The following is a 19,067-nucleotide window of genomic DNA, read 5'->3' as shown; positions in this document are numbered from 1 at the left end:
AAGCAAAGCCATTTTCAATTGCCTATCAAAAATATACCTACGTACAATAAAACAATGGTCAAATATCTAGAAAGCATTTGTAAGTACTTTTGTATATTAAGACAGCTGAGACTCATTATAATAATTCTTCATATGACTCAGATATTAGTTTATTATTGATTTTTTAAACGTGAATATTCTTTAATGACATTTATTTTTCATTTCACTGTTACTGATAAATTTACACTGTGACTTTAAATTATGCTCATCATATTCTGCATGTTTAACGATCTGTTTTATTCACTTCGTTTACCACAATTTATTTGGAGACATTTAATATAATTTGCTATATTTTGATAAGGAACTAGCAATAAAAATATAAGAAAATATGTAACTACATAATGAAAATTTTTAGCAAAATGCATTAACCCAACCCGCCATATGCATACTCTATTTACGTGTTATCCTCCCTCTTCTAAAATAATTTTAAGAACCAAGATTACAAAAAATAATTTATAGACATAAATTATATGCCAAAGCAATGAAATATTGTCTCAGGTATAGGATTAGTGTTTATAGTTGACTTTCAATAAGTATAAAAAATTCTCCCAAATTAGTGGAACTTAAATCTTCATATTATTTTAGAATTTTTCTTTTTTAAAAATATTGATTTATTCCCTTTTGTTGCCCTTGTTTTATTGTTGTAGTTATTATTGTTGTTGTTGTTGATGTCATTGTTGTTGGATAGAACAGAGAGAAATGGAGAGAGGAAGGGAAGACAGAGAGGGGGAGAGAAAGACACCTGCAGACCTGCTTCACTGCCTGTGAAACGACCCCCAACTCCCGCAAGGGGGAGCCAGGGGTTTGAACCAGGATCCTTGCACCGGTCCATGTGCTTTGCGCCACATTCGCTCAATCAGCTGTGCTACCGCCTGACTCCCTATTTTAGAATTTTTCTAAGTTAAAAAACCTTACAAATTTGACCTTAAGATAACATTTTAGTATCTTCATTGCACTTGAATATTCAATTTGACAGTTTTGTTAGTACTGAGTTATTCAAAGATGAAAAGATATACCAATGTTTCTTAGAACTTGAGCAAATGTCAGTAAAGTGACTTTTCTCTAATGTGCATTAGAAGTACAATGACAAGCGATTAAAAAATTGTTGAAAAATTTTAGTAGTATATACTTACACCATTTGTGTTAAGTGTGTTAAAGTTTAAGAATACTGAAAGCTTTTTTCCATGCTCAACTCTAGATGGTAAAAATAATTAAAACATCAATTTTTAAGGCTATATAAACTAAATTATTTCTCTTCACATCACAGTTACAAGAGGAGAAGGGGAAGTAAATAGTAAAGGATATGGGTAAACATCTTTCATGGTTGAAAGAAATAATATCAAACATGTTGCAAGACAAAAAATAGTGGAAATGACTTTTAAAGAAAATTGATTATATTTAAGGATTCTTAAAGCAATAAGTTGTATTAAATTCACTAATGCCATGATATTTTAGTTTTTTAATCACTGAGCACAGCAATAAATGTTACTTTATCAGTCTCTAGTTCTATATATCATAGTTTTGCAGTCACTCTTACATGTCTTTATAGCATAATAACCTAATATTCCCATTGTTTATAAAACAAAATGGGATTGGAATCACACATTATAAATATTCTGAGAGTGAACCTGATTTTGCAAAATCTATAAGCAATTAAAACATCATTTAAAATCCATTCCTAAGTGAAATTATGAAAACATTGTTAGTTAATTAATTATACAGTATGTTAACTAGCACGATAAAATGGAAAAATGTAGCATCTACTAAGTACATATAGAAACCCACTATGCTCAGTCCTTGAATTAATAGTAATTTATAATGTTTTGGGTCATATTTTCAGAGATGAAATAACACTTTCATTTTTCTCTTTTCTCAGTAAGCATTTCTAGATTTTCATTACCCACACAGTTTAATAAAGTTTAATTTGATCTCCTATTTTCTCAGTAACTTTATCAGCTCACCTACCTGTAATGTTTCACTTCTTGACTGATGTTTCATCAGTTGTGAATCACTTTCTACCTAAGACTTTTCATTATAAAAGTCCTTCTAACACCATTATTCTCTGCTTTTTGCAAGTGTTAAATAAATATTCTGTCTAAATCTCCTAACTTCAAATATAGTCCTTATCTTATTCCTACTTATTTTCTCTCCCGAAGACTTTAGCAAAATGGTATGCAATAAAGATACTTCAATATCTTTCAATTGAGTTCTGTTGACCTCTTAGTAGCATTTCAAGTGTCAAATTCTATTTCTGCCTTTTCTTCTTGAAACTGTAACATCTTGGTCTCTTTGAGATGGTAGTGTGATTTTTATCTTCCTTATGTAATATATTAAGTACCAGGAAACTCAGATTTTAACCCTCCATTCTTCATTAACTCAAGAAATAATCCTTGCTTAATAATAAGGATAAAAATATTAATACAAAAAAGAAAGCAAGAGAGAGAAAGAAGTACCAGTTGGGCAGGTAAAATAGCTCACATGAATATAGTGCTGCTTTGGCATGTACACAATCCAGGTTTGAGCTAGTTCCAATGCATTAAAGTAAGTAAGAAAGTAAGCTTCAATGCTGTGTGCCGTGATGGTGTCTTCCCTCTCTCTCTCTCTCTCTCTCTCTCTTTCCTTCACTCCCTTTCTCTCTCTTTGTCCTATGAATGTTTTGTTCTTTGAACATTCATACTGTACAAGTTATTTTTGTTGAGGCCAGAGAAACCTCTAAAACTACCTCAAACATCTTTTTATGTAGTTTAGACAGGACTTGTCACAAAGTCAAAAGTCAATACAATGAATGAGTCATTGCCAAGTCAAAATAAACTGATCTATGGGTAGAGGAATGATTATCAAATAAGTTACATTATAAGTACAAAGCTAAGGTTATAAACCAGAATTCTGTCCATTTTTCTTCCTGCAACTACAAAAAAACTGGCTCTCCAAAAGTGAAACAAACATGCATTTAGAGAAAATGAACTATAAAATCTCTCTGCTGTTGTTGCAACTTTATACATGCCCTGCCTTTGGATCTATATTTATTATTTCTATTAAAAACTCCTTATAAACATAGCAAAGGCTAAGAGTCATCTGACTTAAGTCCTTTTTTTTTTTTTACATTTTGTAACTTTCTAAAATGTCACTAAAACTGTAGGCTTCTACCATATAAAAGATGAATTTATAAAAAAAAAATAAAATAAAAATAAAAGATGAATTTATGTAAGGATAAAAATAACTATCCCCTCCAAATTAATAAAGCTGCTAAGAATTTGCTAGAGTGATGCATACTTTCACAATCTTTATTTGGTGACTGCTCCAAGTGAGAGTCATATTTATATCATGTTCCTGATATCTGTATAGAAAATAACTAACACAAATATAATACATAATGATTATAGAGGCTGTTACTAGTATTTCAAAGTTAAGCAGAGAAATGAAACTGATAGTACATTCAACTGTTATTTTTTAGATGCATTATCTTAGAAAGGTATCAGATGGGGGTCGGGCGGTAGTGCAGCCGGTTGAGCACACATGGCGCAGAGCATAGGGACAGACATGGGGATCCCGGTTCGAGCCCCCAGCTCCCCACTGCAGGGGAGTCGCTTCACAGGCAGTGAAACCGGTCTGCAGGTGTCTATCTTTCTCTCCCCCTCTCTGTCTTCCCTTCCTTTCTCCATTTCTCTCTGTCCTATCCAACAACGAACGACAACAACAACAATAATAACCACAACAAGGCTACAACAACAAGGGCAACAAAAGTTGGGGGGGGGGAAGGCATCAGATTTGTCAGATGACTTAAGACAGTTCTGACCCTTAACTGCTCAAAATGATGTTTGGAGAGTAAGGGTAACATGTCATTCATCAACTCAGATTTCTATTCCAATGTAAAACATTGATCGTACTACACGTTAACCATTACACAGGCTGCTTCCCTCATCTCACTGCCCTGTTTTACCATCCCATACAGAAACAATGAGAGCAGCTGCCTCTGTCAGCTTTCATGAGGGAGAAAACAAATTATGCCTGTGGATTTTAATACTTAGGAATGATAACCAAATTTTAAAAAGTGAAGTGAGATAAGTGAAGAACTATCTTGTAAATTAATACAGGTGATTATTTTTTAGATTTTTTTTTATTTTTAGATGTTCCCAATTTTATAATTACATATTATAATAGGAACAATTTATTAATATTAGAAACACAAAGTCATAATATAAATTATTCTTAATCCACATAGCCAATATTAATTATTTTTATAAAAAGATAAATGTCAGTTTCAATTTTTTAAATCTTGACTGTGATGTTACAGATCATAGTAATAAGAGTAATTTCAATTTGAAATTACAAGAGTGTTGAAAACATGATTGAACTGACAATTTCTCCAGGTTCAATAAGTATTATGAGCCCATACTCCTATTCTATTACAATATAAATAGAATAGAATATGCACAGGAATTTATGAATAAAGTTAACCAGTAAATATTAAATGCTGTATTTAAAGGAGCAAATCAATTATAAAAATGAGAACTTAAAAGTAGTTACTTGAAGTTAGAAAGCATAATAAGTTCTCATATTATTATTACTATAGCATCATCACAAAACAATTTAGTTGCCTGAGAGTGAAGCAATAGGTAAACAATTTGTACTTATCAGGTCCCAAGTTTGGTCAAGGGACCACATATGCTAATGTAATAATTCTGGTTATCTACCATTCCTTCTTTCTCTCTCTTTCCCTCTCTGATAAATAAACTTAAGAAATATAAAACCCCTCCTCTAGGCTTTGGTCATATTGCCAACATATAATAATGTAAGTAAGTACTGTTATTTAACTTGTCAACTCTGCATGTGTGCTACGAATACCTGTAACTTTGTGAATTCCTTTGAGACTCTAGAACTCAATTTGTCTGGGGCTGCATCTGCAGCTTTTGCTTTTACTGTGTAATTGATTTTTTAAATATTTATTTATTTATTTATTTATTCCCTTTTGTTGCCCTTGTTGTTTTATTGTTGCAGTTATTTATATTGACATTGTTGGATAGGACAGAGAGAAATGGAGAGAGGAGGGGATGATGAAGAGGGAGAGAGAGAAAGACAGACACCTGAACACCTGCTTCACCACTTGTGAAGTGACTCTCCTGCAGGTGGGGAGCTGGATCCTTATGCTGGTCCTTGTACTTTGCGCCACCTATGCAGGTGGCGCTTAACCACTGTGCTACCAACTGACTCCCTATATAATTGATTTTACCTTTTCAAATTTCTTTTTTTCTTTATAAGACATGGATTATTCATGATCTTTGGCCATACCTTTCTATGGGTGTGTGTGTGTGTGTGTGTGTGTGTGTGTGTGTGTGTGTGTGTATCCTTGATAGAAATTTTTATTTTACTTTATTTATTCCTACCAGAGTTATTGCTGAGTCTTGGTACCTGTATGAAGAATCCACTGTTCCTGTCAGCCTTTTTTTTTTTTTCACTCTGATAGGACAGAGAGAATTTGAGAGGGCAGAGAGAGAGAGAACAGACACCTACAGTATTTGCTTCACCACTTGTGAAACTTTCTCCCTGCAGGTAGAGAACAGGGCTAGAAACTAGGTCCTTGCATATAGTAATGTATGTGCTTAAACACCCAGCCCTTGACAGAAATATTTACACTAGTTTTCATTAGTCATTCTTACATTCTATCCTCTAGTTTCCCCCATTATCAACCACTAAATTTTTCAGTGTACTTACAAATGAATGCCACACTGCAAATACCTTTAGGAATCTTGAATATAACATATAACAATGGTCATGACTAGAACTTAGAAGTAAAATTTTCTTTTATAGAACTGTTATGATACTAAGAAAAGATCCAGAGGGGTTACAAAGATATGACATTGCATTTGTTTTCAGTTTAGAAAGCATCCAGTTTTGCTTACCTTTAATAATGTTGGGCTTTGGTGGCATACTGAACTCATAGACTGTTGGTTCTGAATATCCCAATCTATTGGCAGCTGTAATTTGAACTTCATATCCCATTGTCCACTGAAGATGTTCCAAAATAATGTGGTCTTTATTGCCCTGAACTTTCTTCTCTAGCCACTGGTCTTCTTTATCTTTCTGTAAAGTTAATAAAAATATAAGGTATAACTTGTTCTCACATACTATAGTTGTTCTTTTTTAATGCCATACATCTTGTGATGGAACAAGTTGCCTTATTAATCATTATGGAATATTTTCCTCCCGCACAATGATAACAATGATAAGAAATCAGTAGAAATCCTCAGACTTTTTCTATAAACACAGTGTTTCTACATTAGTCAAAAGATTAATGATTTTGTAACTGAACTTTCTTCAGTTCATGCTTGGTAATTCACTTCTGCTAAGTTTGTTTTACTATTTCACATATTTTAAGTTTGGGGTTTGGTCACTTTGTTGATTATTAACAATCTGTGAGTGGAAAGATATAAATCAGGATATCATGAGAATGTCTAGTATGCCTAGAAAAAATAATTGTCAGAGATTATATTCTATAGTTGAGGATGGCTTAAAGATACAGTGTCTTACAGATAAAGCCTAGATATTGCTAATAGATTTAAATCACTGCAATTATTTTTTAACTACAAAGATATTGGAAATGTTTATGCATTCATTAATATATAAATTGTTTATTTGTTAGTTTGCAGATTCAGTGCTTATACACACATGGTTGAGGCTAATTTTTTAATATTATTTATTTATTTTATCTAAAAAAGAAGACATTAACAAAACCATAGGATAAGAGGGCTACAACTCCACACAATTCCCACCACCAGAACTCTGTATCCCATCCCCTCATCTGATAGCTTTCCTATTCTTTAACCCTCTGGGAGTATGGACCCGAGGTCATTATGGGTTGCAGAAGGAGGAAGGTCTGGCTTCTGTAATTGCTTCCCCGCTGAACATGGGCGTTGACTGGTCGATCTATACCCCTCGCTTGTCTCTCACTTTCCCTAGTAGGGTGGGGTTCTGGGGAAGCAGAGCTCCAGGACACATTGGTGGGGTCATCTGTCCTGCTTTTGGTGGTGGGAATATTTATTTATTTATTCTCTTTTGTTGCCCTTCTTGCTTTTATTCTTGTAGTTATTATTGTTGTTATTGCTGTCACTGTTGTTGGAAAGGGCATAGAAATGGAGAGAGGAGGGGAAGACAGAGAGGGGCAGAGAAAGGTAGACACCTGCAGACCTGCTTTATGGCTTGTGAAGTAACTCCCCTGCAGGTGGGGAGCTGAGGGCTTGAACAGGGATTCTTATGCTGGGCAGGCTAATTTTTTGCTGTTGTTTTTCCAGAACACTGATCAGCTCTGGCTTATGGTGATGCTGGCGACTGGACCTGGGATCTTAGGTGCCTCAGGCATGAAAGTCTTTTTGCATAGCCATTATGCTATCTCCCCAGCTCCCAGGCCAAATTATTTTTATTGAAGGCTTTGGGGATAGGGAGGAAGAGATGCCCCACAAAACCAGAACACCATTCTGTGCTATAGTACCTCTTATGTAGTGTCAGGACTCAAATGTGGCACCATATATGATAAGGCCTTATCTGGTGAGGTGTCTCTCAAGTCAGCACATGTAACAACCTGTTTAAATTGTTATTCAAATATCAAACATAGTTTACTTAAATCTTATCTGATTCTTTAAATAAAATATTTTGGAACACAAAGTATAAGAACTACCCTTAATTTGGAAAAAGAAAAAAAAAATATGACTAAAAATACAGAAAGGCAAGTTGACATATTTTCAACAATTCTACATATGTGGCAACTTGGACATTCCCTATATCTTATTATTTAAACCCAGGAAAGTTCTTAAGTATTACTGATTTGTATCTCTCTTTTTTTATATATTTATTGATTGATTTTCCCTTTTGTTGCCCTTGTTTTTTATTGTTGTAGTTATTGTTGTTGTTATTGATGTCATCGTTGTTAGATAGGACAGAAAGAAATGGAGAGAGGAGGGAAAGACAGAGAGGGGAAGAGAAAGATAGACACCTGCAGACCTCCTTCATCGCCTGTGAAGTGGCTCCCCTTCTGGTGGGAACTTGAACCTGGATCTTTATGCAGATCCTTGAGCTTTGCGCTACGTGGGCTTAACCCACTGTGCTACCGCTCGACCACTGTTTCTCTCATTTTTTACAAAAACGATGGTAACAGCTACTTCTCCGATGTCATGATGAAACAATGAAGCAAATCAGCTAAATCTGTCCATTCTAGAGTCTAAAAGACAATAACCATATAATAAGAGATAACTATTACTAATGAAAAGCCATTTCTATAGTAACCATATGAAGATGAAATAAAAATTTCTCTAAAACCAAGTATCCAATAATCAATCGCTATAGCTGCAAATTTCACTTACCTAGAAACATAATTAAGTACATTGTAGCTAAGAGAGAGAAAGAGAGAACTGATGATCTTACCCCAGAAAAATAGACCACCATTTATGTAGAGTCAATAGCTTGACTATAAAGGATAGCAATGTCTTTGCTGCCTGGGAGGTAGTGCAGTGGTTAATGTATTGAACTCTTAGATAAAAGGTCCCAAGTCTGATCCCCAGCATCACATGTGTCACAGTAATGTTCTGGTGCTCTTTGCCCCAGTCATATATATGTATATGTGTATATGTATATGTATTCATATTTGTATATTTAAGAATAACAATAATTTCTCCTTTTAGGTTGAAAATAGAAAAGTTACTTTTTTGAGTAAATAATACATTAAGATTATAATAGAGAGCTAATATTCTTTTTTCCTATTTGTTTATGGATACAAAAAAATTCCCTTTCCTTTCTTCTCCCTTCCCCCTTTCCTTTCCCTTTCCCTTTTTTCCCTGTCATTGCTGGAGCTTGACAGTTCCAGGTGGACTTTTTCAGATGATGAAAGGAATAAAGGAAGAAAGAAAGGAAGGAAGGAAGGAAGGAAGGAAGGAAGGAAGAAAGAAAGAAAGAAAGAAAGAAAGAAAGAAAGAAAGAAAGAAAGATGGTGAGAGAAAAAGATACTACAATATGAAAGTTTCAGTGTGGTAGATGCTGGTGTCAAACCAGGGTCCCGTGCATGGCTAAACAGGTATATAATCCAGGTGAACTATCTTGTCAGACCAGAATTGTTACTTCTAATAAAATAGATTGTGGTGTATTTTTATATAGTATAGTATAAGTGAGAAAATTATACAAATGAGAAATTTAATCACTATATAGAGACATTAAGATCTTTTATTAGATTTACTTATTTCCCAGTACTGCGTAAGGAAATGCACTGAAATGGCCATGGAAAGAAAAGTAAGAAAATTTGTAATTTATGTAAATCACTAATAATGGGAATAAGAGATCCTACATGTGCTCATGAAATATTAAGAGCAAAGAGCCATGATCTCCCCCCAAAATAAACTGGTCATCAATACATTTAATACATGTTCATTCAGCCTTGACTGGCTAATGAAGCTGTTTGAAGAGCTATGGATCCCATAGTCAACAAAACACTTGCAGTCCTCTCATCTTAAACTAGTAACCATTAAAAAACATGTCAAAAGTGTTGACCAAAAACCTATGACGTTAAAAATTTCCATTTTAAAGTGATTTGACAATATGTAAATAAACACATAATATGCATACAATAAACTACATCTAATGTATACACTTGACATTTACATAGGCTGAGAAAGGTCTGCAGGTGTCTATCTTTCTCTCCTCCTTCTGCCTTCCCCTCCTCTTTCCATTTCTCTCTGTCCTATCTAACAATGACAACATCAATAACAATAATAATAATAACTACAACAACTATAAAAATCAACAAGGGCAACAAAAGGGAAAATAAATATTTTTTAAAAAATTTTAAAAATAAAAGCTAGAAAATAAGCCAAAAGTGTGTCTTCATATATAATTTCAAGTCCTTCATATAAAATCCCAAAAGTACTACATCTGGGAAATGAATTTTAGAGATGGAAAATCTTCCTGACAAGCACACTGCATATACTCTCTTCTTAACTACCGATCATGATCATTTAACTCTTAATTTAGGAATGTCTTCACATAATAAAAGTTATTTCTATCTCTTCAGATAGTTGGATTGATGACATAAAAATAACAAAGGGACTTTTAGTTTTCCCCCTGATATAAGTCAATTTAATTTTCCATTCAACATTAGACAAGGAGGCTTTTTATCCCTTAATTGCTATTCCTAGGGAATAGGAAAAAAATTAAAGTGGGTGTTACCAAATGCTCCCCTAGGCATCAAAGTCTCAATTATGCATTTGTAGAGTGCCTAATTTACAGAATTTAAATGCTTAGGGAATGATTTAAGATAATCTAGACACAAAATGTTCCCCTAGGTGACTTAATGAGATGATTTGCTGATAGGGCTATTATTAATAAGTCAATTAAATGTTGAAGGACAGCTAAAACGGAAAAATGGTCATTTTGCTTTGATACAATTTTGCTTAAGCAGTCCTTTTTTTTTGTCAGAAAATAGATGCCAAGATCATGTATGACAGTCACAAACTTTCCATAATAGTTATTCTAAAAATCATAGTGTTAGCACAGTGGGGAAATATTTTCTATCACCTACTTTACAGATGAGAACAGTGTGATAACAGGCTGAACCTTGTTTTATTTGCAGAATGAACAGCTTTATTCATAGTAAAAAGTAATCCACTAGCTTTCTTGTTCAATTCTTATGAGATGTGTGGTCCTCATTTTCTTAAAACAAAAACTAAATTGCTGGGGTAGATAGTACAATGGTTATGCAAAGAGACTCAAATGCCTGAGGCTCCAAAGTCCCCTGCACCACCATAAACCAGACTTGAGTAACAGTGGTTAAAAAAAACAGGAAGGGGGGGTCGGGGTGGGGGTGGAGGTAGAGGTGGGTGGGTGGGATGGGACACAAGCTTTTGGTGATGGGAATGGTGTTTATGTACACACCTATTAAATTGTAGTCATATAAATCACTAATTAATATGAGAGGGGGAAAAATTGATTGTATGTCTAACAAAGGGACTTTTCAAAGCTAACCCAATTACCAAATAATGTGATGATAACAGTAACTATCGATTGTGTTTTTGAACCCTAAGACAGCAGGAACCTCACATTTCCACTATAGAGCCTAAGCTTCCCCCAGTCCTGGGACCCTAGGGTAGGGCCCACTTTCCCGTATGCTTCTCCCAATTCTTATCAAATAATATCACAACCTAATCAATGCAACGAGTGCCACCCCAGCATGTTTCACTTCAGACTGTGTCCAGAGACTTCAGGTGTGGAACGACAACCCTTCAGCTTCATCACTCGGGTGAGACCTTTCCTTTCATAGTATTCTCTAATTCCATCCCAGGTGGTTCACTTCCTAACAAAGTCCCAAAACCTAGATATAGACCAGGTTCCAGGAGATAGAGCATATGTTCACAGGTATCCATAAACTAGGGCAAATATATACCTGAAAGCAGTAGTACACTAGAGTTTGCAGTGAGTACCCCCAACACTTCCTCTCCACTGTTCCAACCTTTGGGTCCATGATTCTTCAACAACTTGTTTGGCTTTGTATGTTAACTCTCTTTTCAGCCACCAGTTTCCAGATGCCATCAGGATGCTGGCCAGGTGGGGGACTGAAGACCCCACCAATGCATCCTGGAGCTCAGCTTCCCCAGAGACCCACCCTACTAGGGAAAGAGAGAGGCAGACTGGGAGAATGGATCGGCCAGTCAATGCCCATGTTCAGCAGGGAAGCAATTACAGAAGCCAGACCTCCTACCTTCTGCAACCCACAATGACCCTGGGCCCATGCTCCTAGAGGGATAGAGAATGGGAAAGCTATTGGGGAGGGGATGGGATATGGAGATTGGGTGTCAGGAGTTGTGTGGAGTTGTACCCCCCATCCCATGATTTTGTTAATATTTCCTTTCTTAAATAAATAATAAATTTAAAAAAAAAAGAAATATTCACTCTGGGGTAGGTGAGGGGGGGGGAGAGTTCAGGTCATGGAACATGATGGCAGATAACCTAGTGGGGGTTGTATTTTTATGTGGAAAACCGAGAAATGTTATGCATGTAAAAACTACTGTATTTACTGTTGACTTTAAAATATTAATCTCCCAATGAAGAAACTAAAAAAATGGCAAAAAAAAAGAAGGTGGAGGAGGAGAATGAAAGAAAGAATAGAAAGGACAATAGAGGAAGAGCGACCTTTCTGAGATCATTAGTCAGGTTGCAATCATCATGTGCTATGAATTTAAATTTTATGTTTTTCTGTAAACCTGTTTCTTGGTTTCTTGGTGGAATTATTTTGTCTACTCACTACTTGTATAATTCTAAGTCTTCAGTATTCTCTGAAGGTCAGTTTGTTACTCTAAACATTGGAGAGTTGATAGCCAAACTAGACAATTCATATATGAAAGTAGATATTTCACAGTGATTTGAAAAAAGATCTCAGGCTTGGAGGCTTGGAGCTGAGTTACAAATGTTAATTTTCACCCATTATCATAACTGATTCCTATTGTCTTCATTCTGTGTCTTCAAGTCTATAAATGATAAAAAAATTACTTAGTGTGTCCCTTGTCTTTTAGGAAGATTGTTTAGGACAAAGGAATCTATCACATTTTCTGTTCTCACAGCCTATAAAAATCACATATTACAAGTCATTCCTATTGGATAATCATTTTTCCTATTTGTTAATCTATGTTCCTTTTATAACTGTACAATATGAACTTATTAACTAATTGATGCATTATTCAGTTAACAAAGTCTATGTGAGTCTATCAATATAAGGATTAAAAAAAAATCATCTTTTCAACAACAACAAATACACCACTACTATACTGTCTAGAAGCTGAGCTTGTACCATGTGGGAACATAATCAGATGAACTTCAAGATGATTTTACTAAGGGAAAAAAGTCAGCAAGTAGCACTATTCAAATAGACTCACTGGGGTGGTATACAAAAAACACAAACTAAAACCTAGTGAAGAAAGAAAGATGAATCCTTAGACATGGCCAGAGCAATGGCATTTACTGGAAGGAAAGGGAAAGGAGAACAGGAAGAATGGGGGTGTTGTATTTTAATAGTGAGGTGACACTAGAATTTAAGTGGAGGCTGTAGTGATATACATAGAAGTAGTAGAAAGCTGGACCCTTGAATTCTATAGGATTGCAAACCAATGCTAAATCACTGAAGTATCAAAATATCAAAAAGCTTAGCACTCTACTATTCACAGAGGTTCACTAGTTATATAAAAAAAATAACTTTAAAACTTTAAGCAGGGAGTCGGGCTGTAGCGCAGCGGGTTAAGTGCAGGTGGCGCAAAGCACAAGGACCCGCATGAGGATTCCAGTTCGAGCCCCGGCTCCCCACCTGCAGGGGAATTTCTTCACAGGTGGTGAAGCAGGTCTGCAGGTGTCTATCTTTCTCTCCTCCTCTCTGTCTTCCCCTCCTCTCTCCATTTCTCTCTGTCCTATCCAACAACGACAACAACAATAATAACTACAACAATAAAACAGCAAGGGCAACAAAAGAGAATAAATAAAATAAAATAAATATTAAAAAAAACTTTAAGCAAATATCATTTTACACTGTTATATGCAATTAAATAGAAAATAAGTTAATAATTAGTTAATAAGGCAAAAACTCAGTATTACTTATTATTATCATAATGCCCTTTATAAAATTACCTTTTATTTTTCTATGACCCCTGAGCCTCTGGATCATCAAACAATTTAGGTATGTCAATAAAGGCAGCCAGTGAGATCTTCCAGAAGATTTCTGAACTTTATAAACAAGAGGTTCTGCGTTTAATTCCCAGCACCACAAGTGGCAGTGAGGCTCTGGCCTCTCTCCTCTCTTTCTGTGTACCAATTTACTCTTTCTTTCTTTCTTTTTTAATAGTGATTTATAAAACTATAAGCTAACAGGAGTAAACATTAACACCATTCTCACCCAAGGTCTATGTGTCCCTACACCCTCCCCCCTCCTGCTACAGCAGAACTGAAAATCTATACTCCTGACTCCACCCCCAACCTGGGAGCATTTTACTTTGGTGCAATACACTCAACTCAGTCAAATTCTGCTTTGCATTTCCCTTTCTGTTCTTCTTTCTCAAGTTCTGTTTATGAGTGGTATCTGTGTACCTATTTTATTGAAATAAAGTCAATTTTATGGAAAAATATTCAACTAAGATTTAGAAATGTGTACTGGTCACTAAAATTTACAGAAGGTTTTTTTTTTGTTGTTGTTGTCATAATAGAGTTTCATCTTTCCTAAAGCTTTCAAATATAAAGGGAGAAACTGAGAAATAAATTAAAAGTGATCATAGCAACAAAACTACCCCTGTTGTTATGGAGTTTGGGGCTGGACACTGGGTCACATGCAGAGCAAGGCAGGGACACTCTGAACTGTCCTGCTGGCCCAAGTACTTTCTTTGTAACTGATTTTAAGCTACTGGTTTTACTGAGTCCTTCTCAGGTCAGGAAAGTTAATGTGTCAACTCTAGGCTCTACTTATGATGCTATAGCTCTCATCAAATTAGAGAGAAAATGGAAAAAAAAACTCAAGTATGTAAAAAAAGCTATTTATTAAATTACATAGACTTATCTTGACATGATAATACAAAGTAGACATAAAATATTCTACACATAAAATAACTTCTTCATTTTTCCTTGCACTTTATGGCATTGTTAAACCTGACTCTGTTCTCCAAATACATGGTTTAATCTTACTTTCAAAGGTAGTAATTTTCATAAAGTGTCCAGAGACATCTAATTTGATTTTTATTACTCTAACTCTCTTCTAATAAATTCTGTCATCTTCATGGGTAACTTACCAAAGTCATGTGGTCTATTAGAGAATAACAAGAAATAATGTATGTCTCCTGGTACATTATCTATAGTAACCTAAGCAATGTCTACATTAGAATGTGATCACTCTTGTCGTTCTCGTGTAAAATGCTGTTTAAGTTCTTATATTTAGTGGTCATTGGAAGTTTCTTTTCAGATAAGAAACATGTTGTCATAATGCTGTTGTTTAAATTATCCAGGAAATACTGCCATCCACAGAAATGGGGTGAAAGGAGTAATTCACTATAAGTCATAATGTTCTTTACTTTCTGAATCCTCTTATCTATTATCTTTCTTTTTTTTTTTGGTAGTAATCCAATTAAGAATAAATAATGTGTCTAAATAGGTAAAACTTAGAATCATTCAAAAATCTTTTGGGAAGAATTATTATTTATTGCAAGTATCAATATCAAGATAAATGCAAGCATAAATACGAAGTCGTCAAGATTTCATGGAGACTCAATTTTTTATATAAATATATCTTTTTATTTCAATTATTGTGGATTGAAACGGAGGAGAAACAGGAAGAGAGAGAGAGAGAAACTTGCAACACTGCTTCAATACTTGTGAACTCTCCCCACATGTGAAAACCAGGGGCTTGAACCCAGGTCCTTGTCCACTGTAAGAAATTCAAGGTTATAACACGAACAACTGTTCTGATCAGAATGTAAATATGGAGAAAATTATTCTTTCTGAAAACCAGTTACTACTTGATTACATTATCATAGTGATACACAGATTTCCAACTGGACCTACAGATTATGGATGTCTGCAAGATTGAGAAAGTATAAAAAGAAGAGATGAAATTGAAAAAAAAAGAGTATGGAAATTACTTCAGTGAGTTAGAACAAAAGATTCTATAATATAGTAAAAATAAAATGGATCAGAATTGCTATAGAGAGAGGCACAAGAGCTAAGAAATTGAGATGAGATGGGAGAGATAGATCTCCAGGGGTAAATTTCAATTCACTCCTGATGTTATAAAAATATCTTTAGACTAGAATGACTTACACTTTAATGTTCCCCATGCCACCAAATAACAGAAATTCTGTATGGCCCCATTTGCCTATGGAAAATGTAAAAATGTATCTCTTTATGTCTGATTAAATGTATTTTTTAAAAACCCAAGAGTCAGTACAGAACAAAGGGTGGAAATCAATTACTTTTACAAATCTAGGTGTGGGAATATAAAAATGCTACTTATTCTGGAAATTATTAGTCAACTATAGGTCTAACTGAATTATACAACTAGTCATTTTCAATACAGCATTTAGAAATGGACCTAATAACTCAAGTTCAAAAGAACTGGGATGTGGAAATAAGAATTATAACAATGCAGGGAATGAGAGGAAATGAGGAAAACCTAAAACTTTCTTTGTTGGTAGGGTAAATACACATATCTAATGATTAGGCAAATATAAGACACAACTACCAAGTTGAAAGGGAAAATAAAGAAAATGAAAGAAGAAAATACTTTTATTTTTTTCATAAAGCTGTCATCCAAGTGCATATTAAAACAGTTTTGCTAGTGAGAATACACTAGAATTTTGATGGTTGGTAAAGAGTCTTATATACTTATAAACACATAAAATGATCTCTTAAGTTTCATAGTATGTTAAATCAACAAGATGTTAAGTAAGATTTTATCTTTAAAATTTGAATAAAAGCTGATTCATATCAACTTTGTATAATGACAAAATATAGTGATTTTCATGTCATACATTGGAATCACTCAAAATTGTCTAATCTTATTAAACTAAACATGCAATTATTTATTTTCATGTTCTCATATATGGACTTTAATAAATGTATATTTTAAATCACATTAGAGCTATCAAAACATGTTCAGTCAGAATTTTAAGTAGTTAATGTTTTAAAATAAATATGTATGTTTATGCATATGTATCATTGAATGTCCAAAATACCATCATTTTTATTTTGTGAGTCTAACTGACTATAAACATATATAAATTTTGAAATTTTTATAATCATGGGGAGATAAGAAGTTATACCAGGAGGCCGGGTGGTGGCACACCTGGTTGAGTGCACAGGTCCCTGGTTCAAGCCCCCAGTCCCCACCTGCAAAGGGAAAGCTTTGTAAGTGGTGAAGCAGTGCTGTAGGTGTCTCTCTGTTTCCTTCCCTGTCATCCCCTCCCCCTCTCAATTTCTAGCTGTCTCTATCCAATAAATAAACAAAGATAATTAAAAATTTTAAAAAAAGTTGTACCAGGGTGGAGACAGCACAATGGTTATGCAAACAGATTCTTATCCTAGGCTCCTAAATCCCAGGTTCAATCCAATGCACCACCAAAAGCCAGAGCTGAGCAGTGCTCTGGTATTTCTGTGTGTGTGTGTGTGTGTGTGTGTGTGTGTGTGTGTGTGTCTGCATCTCTCTCAAAAATAAAACAAATAATGTTTTTAAAAAAGTGTAAAAAAAAAGAAGTTGTACCTAATATCAACAGTTATATCCTACCCACTCATAATAAAGTGGAAAAATGACTGTGAACACTACTGGTAATAGAGAAAGTGAAGGCGGGGCATGCTAAACATTCTGCATCAGTTGGTAGATTTCTGGACAGACTAGTATAAAGCCACTGAAAATGTGAATCCAGTTGGTGGTACACCCAGTTTAGTGCACACATTACCATGCACATGGACCCAGACTTGAGCCCCCACTTTCCACCTCTGGGGGTGGGGGGTACTCCACAAGTGTGTGAAGCAAGTCTGCAGATATCTAATTTTCTCTTTTGCTTTCTACCTTCCCTTCCACTCTCAATTTCTCTCTGTCCTATCAAATGAAATAGAAAGGGAAAACAAAGAAAAAAAGGAAGAAATGTCTCTCCAGAGTGGGAGCAGTGGATTTGTAGTACTGGCAGAGAGCTCCATAGATAAATTAAAAAAATAATAACAATAAAATAATGATAATCCAACACACAGGGATTAAAATTGAGGAGTTAGCCTTTATTTACTAATATCAAGGAGAAGAGAAGGTAAAGAATAACCAGTTAAACCTTTCAGAATAAAACAAATACAGAAGCAGAGAAAATGTTATGGCATTTTTGAATTATTCAAGAAGACCCATCCTAGACTTTAAAATCACAAGATAAATACCACAGGCTATTTTGTTTATTTATGCTTACATTTTTAAAGCAATCATTTGATAATTATAATAATATGCTTCATCAATAGAAAATTAACATTTGAATTTCTATGTTTATCCTAGTTTTATCAGTTATTTAAATGTACCCACTTGTGATACATCTATGAATTTATTGCAATTAGAAAACATTTTGTGTAGAGGATAATAAATAGAGTACTTACACTTCTGTATTTCACAATGTATTCCAAAATAGGGGCCCCTCCATCATCCTGCTTGGTGATACTGAGTTTAAAGCTCTTCCCAACACTTGGCTGGCCATGAATGGATGGAGGACTTGGTTCACCTAAAATTTCAATACAACATTCTTGAGAATTATGCATATCGTAACCCCTAGAGAATAACATTTGAATAAAGAATATTAACATGCAATCAAAATCTGGGATGTTATCATGGATTTAAGTTTTGTCATTTACCTTCAGTTGAAATGTGTTATTTACAGAGATCTACAAGTATTCTGAGAACTGTATTATGTTATATAGTGTAAAAGTAAATCTTCTAAGAGTGTGGTATCTATTAAATTATAACATTTCCTATGGGAAAGATGCTATCATTGACTAGCAATTTGGAACATGAATTTCCCATTATATACACACATATATATATATATATATATATATATATATATATATATAATTTTTATTTATAAAAAGGAAACACTGACAAGAACCATTAAGGATAACCATTATAAGGATAAGAGGGGTACAACTCTACACAATTTCCACCAGCAGAACTCTGTATCCCATCCCTTCCCATGATAGCTTTCCTATTCTTTTTTTTTCAATATGTATAACAGTTATTTTTATTGTTATTATTATTATTATTTATTTATAAAAAAGAAACACTGACAAAACCATAGGATAAGAGAGGTATAACTCCACACAATTCCCATCACCAGAACTCCATATCCTATCCCCTCCCTTGATAGCTTTCCTATTCTTTAATTCTCTGGAAGTATGGTCCCAAGGTCATTGTGGGATGCAGAAGGTGGAAGGTCTGGCTTCTGTAATTGCTTCCCCGCTGAACATGGGCATTGACTGGTCGATCCATACTCCCAGCCTGC

The 19,067-nt window shown here is 34.5% G+C and overlaps 1 protein-coding gene across 1 annotated transcript in view; it reads right to left on the bottom strand.

The window, feature by feature from the left end:
• The window catches only part of NCAM2 (neural cell adhesion molecule 2), a 219,167-nt gene that overhangs the window by 32,589 nt on the left and 167,511 nt on the right, over positions 1-19,067 (bottom strand). Inside the window, exons 14-15 of the mRNA XM_007521286.3 lie at positions 18,169-18,290; positions 5,940-6,120 (exon numbers count right to left, since the gene is read on the bottom strand). Of these exons, the coding sequence (XP_007521348.2) occupies positions 5,940-6,120; positions 18,169-18,290 (303 nt within the window). The remainder of the gene's footprint in view (positions 1-5,939; positions 6,121-18,168; positions 18,291-19,067) is intronic.

The sequence above is a fragment of the Erinaceus europaeus genome, chromosome 14 (assembly GCF_950295315.1).
Source record: "Erinaceus europaeus chromosome 14, mEriEur2.1, whole genome shotgun sequence".
NCBI classification, from domain to species: domain Eukaryota; kingdom Metazoa; phylum Chordata; class Mammalia; order Eulipotyphla; family Erinaceidae; genus Erinaceus; species Erinaceus europaeus.
This window is presented reverse-complemented; position numbering and strand designations above follow the sequence as displayed.